General features: G+C 37.3%; 1 protein-coding gene across 1 annotated transcript; it reads right to left on the bottom strand.

Moving 5' to 3' along the window:
* Positions 1 to 815: 815 nt before the first annotated feature.
* CCNG1 (cyclin G1) lies at positions 816 to 7,970 on the bottom strand. The gene is made up of 7 exons (XM_017534453.1): positions 7,444 to 7,970; positions 6,046 to 6,309; positions 4,251 to 4,504; positions 3,562 to 3,640; positions 3,383 to 3,481; positions 2,962 to 3,156; positions 816 to 2,160 (listed from the first exon to the last, which is right to left on the bottom strand). The coding sequence occupies exons 2-6, from the start codon at positions 6,307 to 6,309 to the stop codon at positions 2,965 to 2,967; spliced, it is 888 nt and encodes a 295-aa protein (XP_017389942.1). The 5' UTR covers positions 7,444 to 7,970; the 3' UTR covers positions 816 to 2,160; positions 2,962 to 2,964.
* Between the last annotated feature and the right edge of the window lie 8,621 nt (positions 7,971 to 16,591).

Raw genomic sequence — 16,591 nt, 5'->3', positions numbered from 1 at the left:
AAAAAAAAAAAAAAAAGTCTTGTTAGTTTGAACATGAACAGTTCAAAATCATATTTATTGCTTCAATTCTAATAAGAATTATAATTGATCCAAGCAGGGCAACATAACACATTGTGGTTACCTGGTATTAGCAACCACACTGTTGAAATGCTGTTTAATTAGGTTAAGAGAGCTTGCACAAAACTTCAAGTGGGCTGAAACTAAGAGTAAATATGTATTAAGGATAGCATCCATAGCAGTGATGAATCTAAGTAATAAAAAGGATTAATAATGCATAAACACCAACTTTTAATGCACATTAAACAATTATTTGTCATCACTCTGTGTCTATTAAAAAAAAACACTAGAGGCCAGGTGCGGTGGCTCATGCCTGTAATCCCAGCACTTTGGGAGAATGAGGCGGTCAGATCACTTGAGCCCAGGAGTTTAAGATCAGCCTGAACAACATAGTGATACCCCCGTTTCTTTAAAAAAAAAAAAAAAAAAAAAAGCCAGATTCCAAGGCATGTGCCTGTAACCCTAGCTATTTCAGAAGCTGAGATGGGAGGATCTCTTGAGCCTGGGCTGCCGAGTCTACAGTGAGCCAAGATCACACCACTGTACTCCAGCCTGGGTGACAAGAGTGACCTTGTCTAAGAAAAAAAACAAAGTATCAGCTAATACTCATACTATTTTTAATAGGGATTTTATTGTTTCTGGTACTATGCATCTCTACTAAATTTAAACATAGTAGAGATAGCTTTTTATAATGTTCTGCTAACACATTGCTAAAACAGATAATTAAATCAGGAGAAACAAAACCACCCAGCAAAGGATTGCATTTCAGTAACTTTATTGAAAGGTATAGCTCTTAGTACTAAAACATAATGGTAGTTGGTTAGTTTACTTCTGCCAACTCAAAATTAACAATGACATATTCAAAATATTGAAATTTATCAGCCTTTTGGGAAAACTAAAAAGTTACCCATAAAACATTGTTTATAAAAGTTAAGATATACTGTGGTTCTTTGGCTTTTCATTGTGTATTGATCCATAACATGATGTCAAATTGCTTACAGCCATTCTGGACTCAGGCTATACATTGCACTGAGTAACTGTTTACAACACTTTAACACTGTACTTCTTACATTCACTGACATGGAGAATCCTAAACACTACCCCAGCAGCCTCATTCAGAGTTATGAAGGTGTCTACTTGTTTTTCTTAAGACTTTGTTTTAGCATAGTAAGGGCATCAGTGGAAGTATATTCTCTTTTTATAAAACTGCCATCACCTCTAATTTAAAAACAGTCTTTAGTAAAAAAAAAAAAAAACTTCTGGAATGTTGAATCTAACCTGAACTTACCTTGGTGTGGGAAAGCAAATTTTCGAAGTGATAATTTATTCTGAGTTACTAATACAATAGAAACTAATTTTCTTGATGGGATTCAGTTTGAGGCAGTAGATTCTGTATAAAAATTTTATCGTAGATACAAATGTCAACTGTTTTCTAGAAAAAAATATTAAAGATACCTTAATGAATATGCCAAACTTTCTAGGTCTGTATTTTTCTTTATATAAAATGCCCTCAAATTTAAATGTAATTCCCATATAGCAATAAAGTCCACATTTCTGAATTATCTATTACTTGCATTATGGGGTGTGTTTATACTGCCTAGAATGTTAACCCTTATTATGCCTTAAAAGTGCACTTGTGAAATGTTGCTTTTGACGTAAACTTCATAAACTTAAAATTTAATATTTAAGTAGGAGTAGGATTAGAATAATGAAAGTGATTGAAGCTGTGGGAAGACTGATAGTTGATGGTATTAGTGTGGCTCCTCCAATACCATTTTCAATACCACCTAAAGATAATGATCTAATATCTAAAGTTAGATCAATGATAGAAATGAAGATTCACAGTTTACCTTCTCAGGCTTGTCATTAGCGTTTCACATTTAGGCTTTTAGCTTTGATTTGAATGCTTCACAGATGAATTCAAATCTAAACATAATTCCACTACAGCATAACATTAATTAGGCAGTTTTCTGAAGTCTGAGACCATCATGCTTATCTCGTGTTTTGAGGCTTCATAGCTTAAATCCATTGTAACATTATAGAATCCATAGAACAAGGTTGAGGAGAAAGGCTTCAGAGAAGTTTTTTGGTGCTGTAATAATCCTATTTAAATAAAGAAAACAAACAAAATCCAATTTAACAGAAGCCAGTCTGCCTAAATACTAAGAAAATTGAAATGTTCACATCTAGTGTTTATAATCATATGTAGATGTATTAAATGTTGACATTTAGTTTTGAGTAGAATAAGATAAATCATCACTGAGTTAGGAAATTTAGATGGCAAGAATGTATATCACATATGCAGAAAGCACGTCGACATTTTTTATGCATAGAACTACTTTTTAGTAGTCCAGCTGCTATAGCAATGATAGGTTACTATAGTGTTGACACACCCTGGCAGTTTCCAGATACCTAATGTAGAGACCATCTATCATATCCTAGTTTTTCTTTAAGTACAATATCTACGTTCATACTGACTTTACTTATAAGCTAATAGTCTCAAATTAGTTCATACATGGTTCAGACTTCTGGTGCTGCTGTCTAGCTTAGCTTATGTAATTTTAAATGTAGAGTTTTGGTCTACATACAGCAAGATCATGTGCAATTAAAAAAAAAGCACGATGTTATTGCTACAAGGATGCTGTTCTCTAAGCTGAAAATTTAATGGAACAGCTAACGTATGTATCAGAGGTTGGATAATTCCTTACTCCTAAGGTAGTGTACCTGTATATAGTGAAGGCCTTCAAATATTAGCTGACTAGATCAGCGATGTCATTTTCCCCTTTACTATTCCAACTCCATTTGTTTATTTTGAAGATAGTTACTATTCTTTAGCTGAAGAAAATTATGGCATTGGAAAATTTTCTTTATCTGGAGAATTTGCCAATTAAGGAAAACATTTACCAATTAAGGAACCATTTCAGGAATTGTTGGAAGGTGAGTTATTCTGTAGTAACTATGCTTCAATTGCCGTGCAGTACGCCCAGAAACAATCCATTTCAACTTCTGAACATTTGGTTTGGAACACTTGTTTGATGAATATTCAGTTAAACACTTGGATACAAGCTCTTGCCAGAAGGTCAAATCTCTGCCATTTATCTGTACATAAATTTTAAAAAATTATTACTCAAAGTAAATCCCACCTTATTTAACTACATTAATAAATGCAATCCTATGAACATGTGTCTTTGCTCATTAAAAAAATGTGAGGATAGCTACGTAAGTTTCAAATAAACATATGACATCTCATTTTACTTCAGGAGATAGAAGAGGTTTATTTTCTTTCACAGCTGTTAATAGGATTTAGGCTATGTCCTTGACATACCTTGGAATGTTTCTGAAGACATTCTACTCCTTCTGTTAACTCTACACACTTCTGTGCTTGGATCTCTAATGCAATGATAGATAATGCCAACACAGAAGGCTAAAAGATAGAAATTTAAAGTAAATGCCAAATATAAAAACAAGTCACATAAATAGGTGTAATCTTTATCAAATATTTACCTTTGCTTTGGAAAAAATGATCCTGCAATGACATGCCTTAAGTTGAGCTTCTAATCTTTCAAAATTAATGCTATTTCTCCTTTAAAAAGAAAATGGTATTGTTTTTATTAGGTAATACTACATGTAGTCAAGATATTTTTAGAAAAACATTGATGTCAGTTTCTAAAGTGAACCTTATATATATTTATCATACCAAGTGAACTATTTGAAGGAATTCCCTTTCCATCAGAAATACTAACTTCTTAAGGGTACCATATGGCTGTTTTAAATAATTTGGGCCAAAAAATTAAAATGAACAGTACTATGCCACAAATATCAAGATTTTCTTTTCTTTATTTATTTATTTTATTTTTTAACCTGCAACTGTCTTTTTGTATAACTTGATCTTTTAGTTTTAATAAATATTTCAACATCTACTGAAGGTCCTTTTTTCCATAAATTTGTGTTAGATGCTTTTCTACTAGGTTCTATATAAGTTGAAATGTACTTTAATCCCAAGAATTAGCTTTAATGAAGCTATTGACAATGGAGCATTTTCCTGCTTACGCTGGACATTAAAGTTCAAGGAGCCACAGCTGTCATTTTACTTATTTTTATTAGAATTCTATGATGATACTGATTTTATGCAATATCCATACAATACCATTCTGATTTACAAATCTGTCTTGTTCAAAACAAAGGGCACTTACCTTTCAAATGGCAAGTTCTCTTGAAGGAGTGAATAATACAGTTGCAGAAATTGAAAGGCAGTAGTAGCTTTGACTTTCCAACACACCTTCTCCAATACAATCTTTTCCATTCGCATCAAGTCTGAAACCGTAAACCTGTATTGACTTATTCGGATTAAGTCAGTTGCCAATGGGACATTCCTTTCCTCTTCTATTGATTTTACAGCCAAATAGAAGCAGCTCAGTCCAACACATCCAAGGTGCTTGGGCTGTACCTAAAATAAAACCAGTAAGTCCATGACTCTACCTTATTTCAATAAAAACATAAAGGATAATCTAGAACTGAGACCCAAATTTGAAATGCATATCTGAGGTTTATTTCTCAGCTGTGATGGACTTAACACAATCCACTCATACCTAAAATATAGCCTGTCAACACTATGGATCATACTTGGAACCAATTTTTGAGTAATTGGACTGCGTTTCAGTATAATGTTTGGTTCAGCATAGAAAAATTGTATGTGTGTGTTTTTTTAATCACTGTAAAACTACAAGTAAACATTGTTCTAGTTTGACCAAATAAGTTAACTAGTCAAAGACATAGGACTAAAACACTTTATGGCTTATTTACAAAATAAGCCATTTATTTCCAGGATATTGGATTTTTTCCAGGCTCTTGTTTCTGTGGGAACACATATAAAACAGTTTTAAAATACTACAGCATATACTGTTTACTCTGCCTGTAAAGTTCTACTCACTAATCTTTATCATTTAGTATTCTGAATATCTGCAGTATGAGGCACAGTCAAAACTTTACCCAGTCATTTACCTCCAGTTTAAATGAAACTAAGTTTTTACCAATATTACTATCTCTGTGCTCTCTTTTTTCTTATAACCTCTTCGGCAGTACACTTATGTCTCTTTAAAGGCATAATGTAGTTATTTTTCTTATTATGACTTGTGCATAAGAGCAACGATCTTATTCTCACTTAAGAGTGAATTATACCTGAGGGACAGCTGTATATTATTCATTTGTGCAACATTTACAGAATCAAAGGTAGTGCCTTCACATATGAAATGTCTAATGAGTTTTATTAGGCTGTTGAACACATTTCTTGAACCTTCAACAAATACTGAAGTCCTTCTTTATGATGCACTGTGTTAGATTCCAAGGACTAAAATATAAGTTTCCTTGTAATTGTCACATCATCTTATTTTCCTCCAGTAAACATGGGTGTACAGGAAAGGCAGATGCATTTGTAACAGTTAAACTCTGAAAGCTACATAGTCTTATCTAGCATAGTTGTTCCTCCTGCAGATACACTCTCCTCTCTAATGCGTGTACACTGAAGCTGGAAATGCCAAGCATAACCAAGTCTTGACTAGGTCTAAGGCTAAAACATTTACAATCTTATTTATGGGTAGTGATTAAGAAATATATCTTAATTCTTAGCCACAATCTAGCCTCTAATAAATTTTTGTCACTAATAATTTCTAAAAATAGTAAATAAGTGGACAAATCCAACCTATCAAAAAGGGGTTTATTTTTTAAAATACAACAGCCAACTTTCTTACTAGGAAACTGCAATTAGTTACTTGATACTAGACTTTTTCATTTCAGAATTTAAGTCTAATACTTGATGTACTACTCTTAATTATGATAAGAAATCATGTTAATGCCGTAGTAGACAGAACTAACGTTTTGGCTACTTGCTGAAAATAAAAAAGGTCAAGTTTATGAATATCAGCTAAAAGGTAACAATTCCATCTCCAAAACAGACTGAGCAAAATTAAGAAAGTGTAGCTTCAAACATACCTTCATTTTTGACAGGAATCTGTCCAGCAAATTCACAGCTAGAGAAAATGTCTCTGTGTCGAAGCCAAAGAACTGAGTTAGACTAAGAAGATCTTTTACTTCAAAGTCCCTTAGTCTTGCAGTCATTCTGAGGCCATTATCGTGTGCAGACTCAATTAGTCTCAAGCCACAGACCTTTGGCTGACATCTAGACTCCTGTTCCAAAAGGGCATTCAGCTGGTGTAGCAGTTTCTGAGAGTCAGTTGTTGTCAGTACCTCAATCATCTATATATAGAAAAAAAAAGACCAGAAAGGAGTGTAAGAGTAGTCCTTCCTGCTTTCCTTGGCCATCTTTGCACTGGGCCAAGAAGTGATTTATAAGTCTCCCATCCCCCAATGCGGCTAGTGCATCTAAGTCATTGCAAAATGCCATCTGTTATTTCCCTGCTACAAGTCGGTCACAACCTAAATTGAGTTCCTAGAGGGAGAGAACCGTGTTTTTGAGAAAAAATAAAACGCAAATCTTCAAGAAATACTTGTTCGAGTTATTTATTGTCAACAGATAACCACGAATAGACACCGTAAGACAAGATATAGAAACTGAAAAGCAAATAGTAGTATTCTACCATACATTAACAACATCAACTGTTCAATTTACTTAATAATTGTACTTAGATCCTCATTTATGAAGTAGGGATAAGGTTTATGACCTACCTCACAGATTTGTGTGAGTTGAATGAAATCATGTAAAGAGCTTAGCACGTTATGGTAGGTGCATAAAAAAACACTGAACAATAATGATGAGCTTGAGCTTATTTCTAGATTTATAAAACGAGGGTAACAATAACTGTGGCTGAATGTGAAGCTTGAACAAGATGATTCACCGCTTAGAGTACAGCACAGTGCTTGGCACACAATACGTAATATTAACTAGCCAACTTTTATTATTGTTAGTAAAGGAAACTTAAAAGGTGACTTTAGGAGGACGTATTGGGGCGGGGGTGCTAACCTAGTCTGAAAGATGAACCTGGGAATTCCACTGATTTAATTATGCATAACACAACCTTGTCCCGAGCACAAGCTAAGCCCTGGTTACAAGGAAAATCCCTCCTCACACCAATTTAAAGAGAGGAAGGCAGGAGGTCTTCCGAGTTGGTCATGTGAGGAACCTCTAACTGCAGGGGTTCCATTCTTTTTCCCCTGACTAGTGCCTGGGGCTGGGCCGGGAGACACTAAGGCACCTCACGAGGCCGGAGCCGGCTCCGCCCCTCCAGCCGCGGACTAGCCTGGGCTTGTGCTCACAGCAGCGGTAGAGTTAACTGCGGAAAAGGGCGCGGGCCAGACCTACTTCGCGCCCCGCGCCCCCAACCCCACTCCCCAACCGTACCTGGCGGTCAACCCCCCCGCAGTCCCACTCACCTCGACAGCGACTGCAGCTCCTCAGCGGTAACCACCCTCCCCGGGCCTGCTCACCTCACCCCACGATGTCAGATCCGAGAGGCCCACGAGGAAAGGGGACTCGCAGGAAAGAGGAGAGAGGCCCGGGGAGGGGGACTGTCCAGGGTGGAGGTCTCGGCAGCGCCGCCGAGACAACTCGGCTCAGATCAGAGTCAGTTCGGAGCCGAAGGGGCCGCGTCGGCTCTGCCGAGAAATATATTGGAGGGCGGAGCTTTCTCGCGAGAAGGGGGTATTTTCGCCGCTGATTGGCGTAATTCTTTTGATGGATGGCCTCCGCGATCCGTAAAAGGCAGGGCGGTGGAGTAAGAAGCCTGGCCAATCAGCTCACACTTCCCGTTATCTGGCGTCAAATTCCCCGCCCCCTTCCACGCCCCTACCTCTAAGCGTCTCTCACAGGAGAATTTTCTAAAACGCCGTCATTCACAGGCGGGCCGAATTAAATACTCTGCATCAACCGTTGCCTGGGTCAGGTCAAACGTCTGTCAGCCGGATTGGCCGGCGTTTCGTTCCAGAATGTACTGTTTGTTATGTGGGGTTTAGAAGTTGTACAGCGGTTCTGCCCCGTCTTTCTAAAAATACAGTGAGTAGTTAAAAAAGAAAAAGTCAGGCTTTGATTTTTCATTACAGATAAAGAGGTGGTGGAATTTCTATGATGTGGTTTATCAACTTCCAGAATGCTCTCTTCGTGAACTTTGGAAGGCAGCTGATACTTGCCTTAGTTTGCTTTTTGTACAATTTATCAAATAATGGAGCTGGACTGTGTAATGTCTTTAACCTCTATCAATTTTCTGAATTTGCATAAGCAAATTCAGAGAAAAGTGAGGAAAATCCATTAGTAAAAGGGCCTGAAAAACGGTGCACAAGGAGTAAGTTCTAAACTCTTATGGACTACACAGTAGTTGGATATCTCTGTTCTCATGGCCCCAGTTCAGTTTCTCTTGCTTTGAAAAAGTGAAAATTTGGAAGGTTTGCTGTCACCTCTGCTGTTTGCCCTGCCCTGTACTTACCTAAAGCAATGCCACAGAACAAAGCTCTGGAAACGGGGGAAAGGGGCGGGGAGGAAAGGGGAAGGAAAAACCAGAGAAAACATTGATACCTCACAATAATACCTCAGCCACATAATCAGGTCAGTTTGAGAAACGGGCTGATATGGGGAAGAGGCCTTGGTTCCTCTTGAAAATAAGCTTACGTAGTGAATATAAATTGGCAATTTATAACCCTTAAGTCATTTTATTTAAAAATACATTTTGCTATAATGTGTAAGTTTATAGATGCAGTTTTTCCTTTTGGCTTTTAGCTCTTATTATTCCTAATTCCTAAAATTAGGAATGTATATGCACAATTTTTAAAAAATGGCTAAAGAATCATAAAATCTTTATGGCAGGCCGGGAGTGGTGGCTCACACCTGTAATCCCAGCACTTTGGGAGGCCAAGGCAGGCGGATCACCTGAGATCCGGTGTTTGAGACCAACCTGGCCAATATGGTAAAACCCTGTCTCTCCTAAAAATACAAAAATTAGCCAGGTGTGGTGGCCACACAGCTGTAATCCCAGCTACTCAGGAGGCTGACACAGGAGAATTGCTTGAACCCAGGCAGAGGTTGCAGTGCCACTGTACTCCAGCCTGGCCAACAAATAAGACTCCATCTCAAAAAAAAAAAAAATCTTTCTGGTTGTGAAAAGCATGCATAAATTCACTAATATTTATTGAACATATAGCATAGGCCAGTGGAGAACAAACTAGACTGGTACCTATCCTTGTAGAACATGTAATCTGTGGGCAATATAAACACATAGATTTTAGAATGAAATAAACTTATTTTCGTCTCCAGGAATAGCTAATAACTAGTTATGTGACTTTTGGCAAGTTATTTAATCACATTTTCTTTTCTCAACAATAGGAAGTAAAAATACATTATTCATGGGGTTATGAAGAGGATTAAATAACACAAAGCGCATAGTCACTATTCCCTACTACAGATCACGGTAGATTTCTTGATAAATGGTAGCCCTTCTTATTAAATTACTATTTCTTTTGAAATGTCTTACTTAAACACACTTCGATTGTGTTTTCTCTGTTGTCAGACTTAGTCCTCTGTTTTCAACCTATAAGGATAATCAGAGTATTAGAATTTTGTTTAACATTGATAAAAGTATCTAAATTGCATGTATTTCTATACCTTTTTATACTTGAAATTTGCACTTGAGGGCTTTTAGGTAATATACTGTTGTTTATGTAATAAGAATATTTTACATTATAATCTTTCACTTTTTATTAAAATATGAAATTTCTTACATAAAAAATTATTTCACTAGTACTGGAGAGACATTAATTACATGTAAATCAAGTCAAATTGATATTCTTTACTTTTCTTCCTCCCCAACGCCATCTGCCATTTTCATTTCAAAATGTTAGAATATAGACCATCATTTAAATAATTGAAAAGACCTAATTAACAAAATATGGAAATGTAATAATTATCCACTCTTATAGAGATAAGGAGCCCTTCATTAACTATGATTTTAAAGAAGTGTGGATTTAATCATGAATTCCTCTTAAAAATTTGTTAAATGACTGACTTCTGGGGGTATAGTCTAGGCTTAATGATGTATTCGATTCCTATCCTCACACTTTCTTCTCCATTAACAGTTAAGTACAACAAGAACTAATGGGCAGAATAATGGCCTCGAGGCTGGGCAAGAATCCAGGCAGTAACTGAAAGATTTAATCATATTCTCCACGTGGTAGACTATAGACATGCCTTTGAACACCAAAGATTATAACAAGCAGGTATAAAACAGTGGCGGTGTGTCAAACACTGCCCTGACTCACAGGGAAATTCCTAGTTGGCTTTGTTTGTTTCCGTCTTGGAGGTGTGGGAGTCTGTGCCTTCCCTCCTGCACACACAATATCCAATCACCTTTCCCTTTTTTCAGGCTCCCTGAGAAATGTCCAGTACTTTTGTGTGTAGCCTTATCCAACTGTGATAAGGGCCAAGGAAGTAAGGGTCAAAAAGATCTCAGCTGAGTCTCCTACTTTCTGATCCTTCCTGTAACTATGTGTTTACAGCCTCCTCCACTTCTCTAGCTGTTCTCTGGTGCATTTAGTCTTATTCATTTGAAGATAACTTGTTTGGCAGTGACTTCTTTGATTCTTTATTAGTTCCTGGGATACCAGTGAAATTAAATATGGCTGGGAGGAGACAGAGAGAGAAAGGTACATTAAAAAACATAGATTAAGAATTGCATGTATATCCTTCTACTCAGATTCTAGCTACCACTTCTATACTCAGATAAAATAACCCCTTCCAATTAATTGAGGTTTTACTATATATTCCATGAAAAACTAAATTTTTGACTTGTTCAGTAACCACTGCTATGTAAAGGCACTGGGTGACATTAAAGGGGTATCCTCTGTTCTCTAATGGCTTTAGACTCTGTTGAGTACAAAGCTCAAAGCCAAGACCTGCCAATAACGTAGGATACAGGGTTTGCATTTATTATATATCTCCCATGTGCTAGGCCATTGTGCAGAACTTAAACACACGTGCCTTTGACAACTCGGATATTATTATTATCTTCAGAAATGTGGGATATTTTACATATCTCATGTTTAGTAACCATTTACTATTTATTAAATGTACACATAACTTGAATTTGGATTTCACTGCATTTTTTTAAAAAAGTTTCTATTTCAGAACATTTTGAACTCATTGCCCAGCTTCAGTAATCAACATTTTGCCCATGTTGACGATTTACTTTGTTTGTCCATCAGCAAGTATTTCTTGAGAACTTCCACACTGTGGTATTTTGTAATCCCAGATAAAAAAAATACTACAGCTTTTGTGCCATAGGGTGTGTTGGCTGCTGTTCTCTGTGAAGGTAAGAGGGCAGAAGGATCAGCTGGGTAATTATCCTCCAGCTGACATTTATCAGCTATTATAATTATCAGAAGCCAGCACTACAGGTGCTTCTGTTGTCTCCTGCTTTGGAAGGAGAAGGAATGGGAAGGGGAGAACAATTTCCTTTTTTATCCAGGTTTCTGCCTAGGCTGCTAACCTTCCTCCCCCAAATGCAAACACACACACACACCATGTACCCAAAACGTTTCGGCGGAGTTGAGAATTGAAAAATGAAATACTGCACTTAAGGCCTTCCTTGTTTCAGGTTAGTACTTTCTTTTTCTTTCTAGCCTTTTAACTCTTTTATTCCCCTCTCTGATTTCGCCAACCCTTTGCTCTTTGCTCTCCCTCAACCTCAGTTGTCTAATAATTAGTACATCCCAAGGTTGTTTTTCACTGCCTCTGCTGTTGGTAGGGTCAGAGCTTCTCCCTTGCTACCAGGTTCTGTGGCTGGTAGAGGGCAGTGAGGAGCCCTCCTTTGGCATTCCAAGGGTTGGTGAAGGACATTGCAAACAAAATCAACAATATGTGCAAAGGCACAAGAGAAAGAATGAAATATAGATTACTCTGGCTAAAGTACAGTGGCTGTTGAGGGAGGTGGTTTAGCAGTGAAGCTGGGGAGAGAAGCAGTTGCTCATGTTGAGGGGCCATGTATACCATTCTTGAAATGTTGGACTGTGCAGTCTTTGGGGCACCTACCATGGAATTTAAAAAGACCACCACAATTGGGTATGTGATTTGGGATGACCCCTTGGCATCAAGGTGAGGATTGGAGAGATGAGCCAAGACCGGAGGCGGGAAGAGCAGTTTAAAGGCCATTTCCTTAACTTAGGAAGAAAACTGGAAAGGTTGCAGTGAGCTTTAGCCAAAGTTTGAATTGAGGTTCTATTTATATATTTGTCAGGGAATACAGTAAAAAGATCAGGTTTGCTGGAAGAAAACTTAAGTTCCAGTTGTCTAAGGGACTTCCAGGTGGAGGTGTTGAAAAGGCAGCTAGAGTAACATTTGGTGCTACAGATAGCTTTGAGACTAATCATCAGTAGGGGGTGATTTGAGTCATGGAACTAGATCAGTTCAGGAGAGTTGAAGATGATAAATCTGAAGAGAGAATCTAGGGAAAAGGTGTCTCTAAAGGGAATCTAGAAGAAAAGAGAGAGGTAACGGAAATAAGAACAGAGGATGTTATGGGAATCAGGAGAAAGTTTCAAGGAGAGAGTGAGCACTGGTATCTGATGCTGCAGAGAGGATAAAACAGTATGAACAGGGAGAGAATATGAAACCAACAAGTATATAAACCATTCTTGCAAGGAACTTGACTATAAGAGGTAGAGGCAATGGACAGAGGGTGGACATGGTGATGAGAAAGAGAGTTTGCTTTTTAAAGATGAGCTAGATACGTGCCTGTTTAAATGATGTCAGGAAGGAGCCAGCAGGGTAAAGATGTATCTGACTGCTGTAACAGTCTGAGGCCTCATATGACACTGGTCGATTTAATTGACACTAGTCGATTTACACTCAGTCAGCTGTATTGTTATAGAAGCTTCTAGACAAATACAGACTACAATGGAAGGAAACAACACAAAAGAGCAGAAATTTCATGTATTTAGCATGCTTAAAATTCTCTGAGTAGATGTTAAGAATGATCACAAAATGCTTTATAAATGTTTGTGTTTTCTGTAACTATTTCATATGCCTGATTTTCAGGATCAAATTGTTCAAAGGGCTCTTCCTGATTTAAAATATTGTCACTTGTGGGCTGGGCGCGGTGGCTCACGCCTGTAATCCCAGCACTTTGGGAGGCCGAGGCGGGTGGATCACGAGGTCAAGGGATCGAGACCATCCTGGTCAACATGGTGAAACCCCGTCTCTACTAAAAATACAAAAAAATCAGCTGGGCATGGTGGCGCATGCCTGTAATCCCAGCTACTCAGGAGGCTGAGGCAGGAGAATTGCCTGAACCCAGGAGGCGGAGGTTGCGGTGAGCCGAGATCGTGCAGTTGCGGTGAGCCGAGATCGCGCCATTGCACTCCAGCCTGGGCAACAAGAGCGAAACTCCGTCTCAAAAAACAAACAAACAAACAAAAAACAAAAATATTGTCAGTTGTAAAGTTTAGGAGCTTTATGTCAGTGTTGAAGTGAGAATAAGAAATAAAAACATGGATTTTATGTACTCTTATGGAGTGAAAATATGATGGAATAGCACATCAGTTTGTTCAAGCCATCTTAAAATATCTAGATTTGTTGGAAGTCATCCATGCATAGATTTAGGTCAAATAGAATAAAATATTTAGGTACATTGTGGATATTTCTATTTTTAATGGAAATATACATTTACATCATGTAATGATAAACACAGTATATGTTGGTATAAAAATACTTGGAGGTGATAAATAATAGTGCCAAATAACATTGGTGCAGATTTCTTAATGAAATTTTCTGTAACTCCTGGCCTTACAGAAGAACTTTTAATAACTAATAGCAGTGATTTGGTTGAGGCAATAAGGGACTGACTACAGTCTGGGTCTGTTTCTCTACTTACAAGCTTTCAGCCTCCATATCTTCATATTTTGAATAACAGTACTACCCAAAAGGTTGCTGTGAGGATTAATTGAGCTAATACATGGAAAAAAGTACATGTAAGTTCTCAGTAAATGTTAGATATTATTATTATCTGTAGACATAAGTCATCTTCTGAGAGAGAAATAAATTACCACCCATGGCACTGCTGACATCAATGACTGGGCAATTTTATCAGTCTTTGTCCTTACAATAATATTAGTCTTCATATTGTTCTGACCATAAAGTGGACTTCATCTCCTAAGACCACATAAACTGGGAGAAATAGAAATCAGCTAATAAATATAAACCAACATTTTTTATTTTTCTTTGGTCTTCTTTTTTGTTTAAGTGGAGTAAGGTGATATTGCATTGTGGTTTTGATTTGTGTTTCCCTGATTATTAGTGATGAGCGTTTTTTCATATGTATGTTGGCCATTTGTGTATCTTCTTTTAATAATTGTCTATTAATGTCCTTTGCCCATTTTTGAAGGGATTGTTTTTTTCTTACTGATTTGAGTTTGTTGTAGAGTTTGGATATTAGTCCTTTACCAGATGCATAGATTGTGAAGATTTTCTCCTACTCTGTGGGTTTTCTGTTTATTCCCACTTACTGTTCCTTCTGCTGTGCAAAAGCTATTTAGTTTAATTAGGTCCCAGCTATTTATCTTTGTTTTTATTAAATTTGCTTTTGGGTTCTTGGGTCATGAAATTCTTGCCTAAGCCAATGTCTAGAAGGATTTTTCCAATGTTATCTCTAGAATTTTTATAGTTTCAGGTCTTAGGTTTAAGTCCTTAATATATCTTGAGTTGATTTTTGTATAAGGTGAGTGATGAGGATCCAGTTCCATTCTCCTAATGTGGCTTGCCAATTATCCCAGCACCATTTGTTGTAAAGGGTGTCCTTTCCCTATTTTATGTTTATGTTTACATTGTTGAAGATCAGTTGGCTGTAAGTATTTGGATTTCTGGGTTCTCTATTCTGCTGCATTGGTATCTGTGCCTATTTTTATACCAGTACCACACTGTTTTGGTGACTATGGCCTTATGGTATAGTTTGAAATCAAGTAGTGCGATGCCTCCAGATTTGTTGTTTTTGCTTAGTCTTGTTTTGGCTCTGCATGCTCTTTATTGGTTCCATATGAATTTTGTAATTGTTTTATTCTAATTCTGTGAAGAATGATGGTGGTATTTTGATGGAGATTGTGTTGAATTTGTAGATTACTTTTGGCAGTATGGTCATTTTGACAATATTGATTCTACCCATCCATGAGCATAAGATGTGTTTCCATTTGTTTATGTCATCTGTGATTTCTTTCAGCAGTATTGTGTAGTTTTCCTTGTAGAGTTTTTTTGACTCCTTGGTTATGTATATTCCTAAGTGTTTTATTTTATTTTTTGCAACTATTGTAAAAGGGATTGAATTCTTGATTTGATTCTCAGCTTGGTCACTGTTAGTGTATAGACGAGCTACTAATTTGTGAACATTAATCTTGTGTCTGGAAACTTTGCTGAATTCTTTTATCAGCTCTAGGAGCTTTCTGGAGGAGTCTTTCAGGTTTTCAATGTAAATGGTCATATCGTCAGCAAACAGTGAATTTGACTGCCTCTTTACTGATTTGGATGCCCTTTATTTATTTCTCTTGTCTGATTGTCCTGGCTAGGACTTCCAGTACTATGGTGAGGAGGAGTGGTGAGAGTGGGCATCCTTGTCTTGTTCCAGCTCTCAAAAGGAATGCTTTAAAATTCTCCCCATTATTATGTTGGCTATATGTTTGTCATAGATGGCTTTTATTACATTAAGGTGTGTCCCTTGTATGCCAGTTTTGCTGCAACTTTTAATCAAAAAGGATGCTGAATTTTGTCAAATGCTTTTTCTGAATCTATTGAGCTAATCATGTAATTATTGTTTTTAATTCTGTTTATGTGGTGTATCATATTTATTGACTTATGTATGTTCTTTTTATCAATTTTTTTTTTTTTTTTGAGATAGAGTCTCACTCTGTCACCCAGGCTGGAGTACAGTGGTATGATCTCGGCTCACTGCAACCTCTGCCTTCCAGGTTCAAGTGATTCTACCATCTCAGCATCCTGAGTAGCTGGGACTACAGGCTTGTGCCACTATGCCCAGCTAATTTTTTGTATTTTTAATAGAGACAGGTTTTCTCCAAGTTAGCCAGGCTGGTGTTTAACTCCTGTCCTCAAGTGATTCGCCTAGCTTGGCCTCCCAAAGAGTGGGATTACAGGTGTGAGCCACCATGCTAGGCCCCTTGATTATAATATTTTCATGGCATCTTTAGAGTTTTCTACATATAAAATCATAACACTAAGATAATTTTACTTTTTAATTTTCAATTTGTTTTTTTTTTGTTTGTTTTCAAAACAGAATGTTCCCCAGGCTGGAGTGCTGGGGTGCAATTTTGACTCACTGCAACCTCCGCTTCAGCCTCCTAAGAAGCTGGGATTACAGATGTGCACCACCACGCCATGCTAATTTTTGTATTTTTAGTTGGCCAGACTGATCTCGAACTTCCAGCCTCAGGAGATCTGCCCACCTTGGCCTCCCAAAGTGCTAGGATTACAAATGTGAGTCACTGCACCTGTTTATTTCAGTTTGAATGCTGTATTAATCAGGGTTCCCCAAAGAAACAC

This window comes from Cebus imitator, unplaced genomic scaffold, assembly GCF_001604975.1.
Source record: "Cebus imitator isolate Cc_AM_T3 unplaced genomic scaffold, Cebus_imitator-1.0 Scaffold86, whole genome shotgun sequence".
NCBI classification, from domain to species: domain Eukaryota; kingdom Metazoa; phylum Chordata; class Mammalia; order Primates; family Cebidae; genus Cebus; species Cebus imitator.
The sequence above is the reverse complement of the archived record's forward strand: the minus strand, read 5'-3'. Positions and strand labels throughout refer to the sequence as shown.

What these genes read in the sequence shown, in the direction of transcription:
- CCNG1 (XM_017534453.1), bottom strand. Translation starts at nt 6,309, where the DNA reads ATGATTGAGGTACTGACAACAACTGACTCTCAGAAACTGCTACACCAG. An exon ending in GATTCCTGTCAAAAATGAAG is followed by an intron (nt 4,505 to 6,045) that starts GTATGTTTGAAG and finishes GTTTTATTTTAG; the next exon opens with GTACAGCCCAAGCACCTTGG. An exon ending in GTCTTCAGAAACATTCCAAG is followed by an intron (nt 3,157 to 3,382) that starts GTATGTCAAGGA and finishes ATTTATGTACAG; the next exon opens with ATAAATGGCAGAGATTTGAC.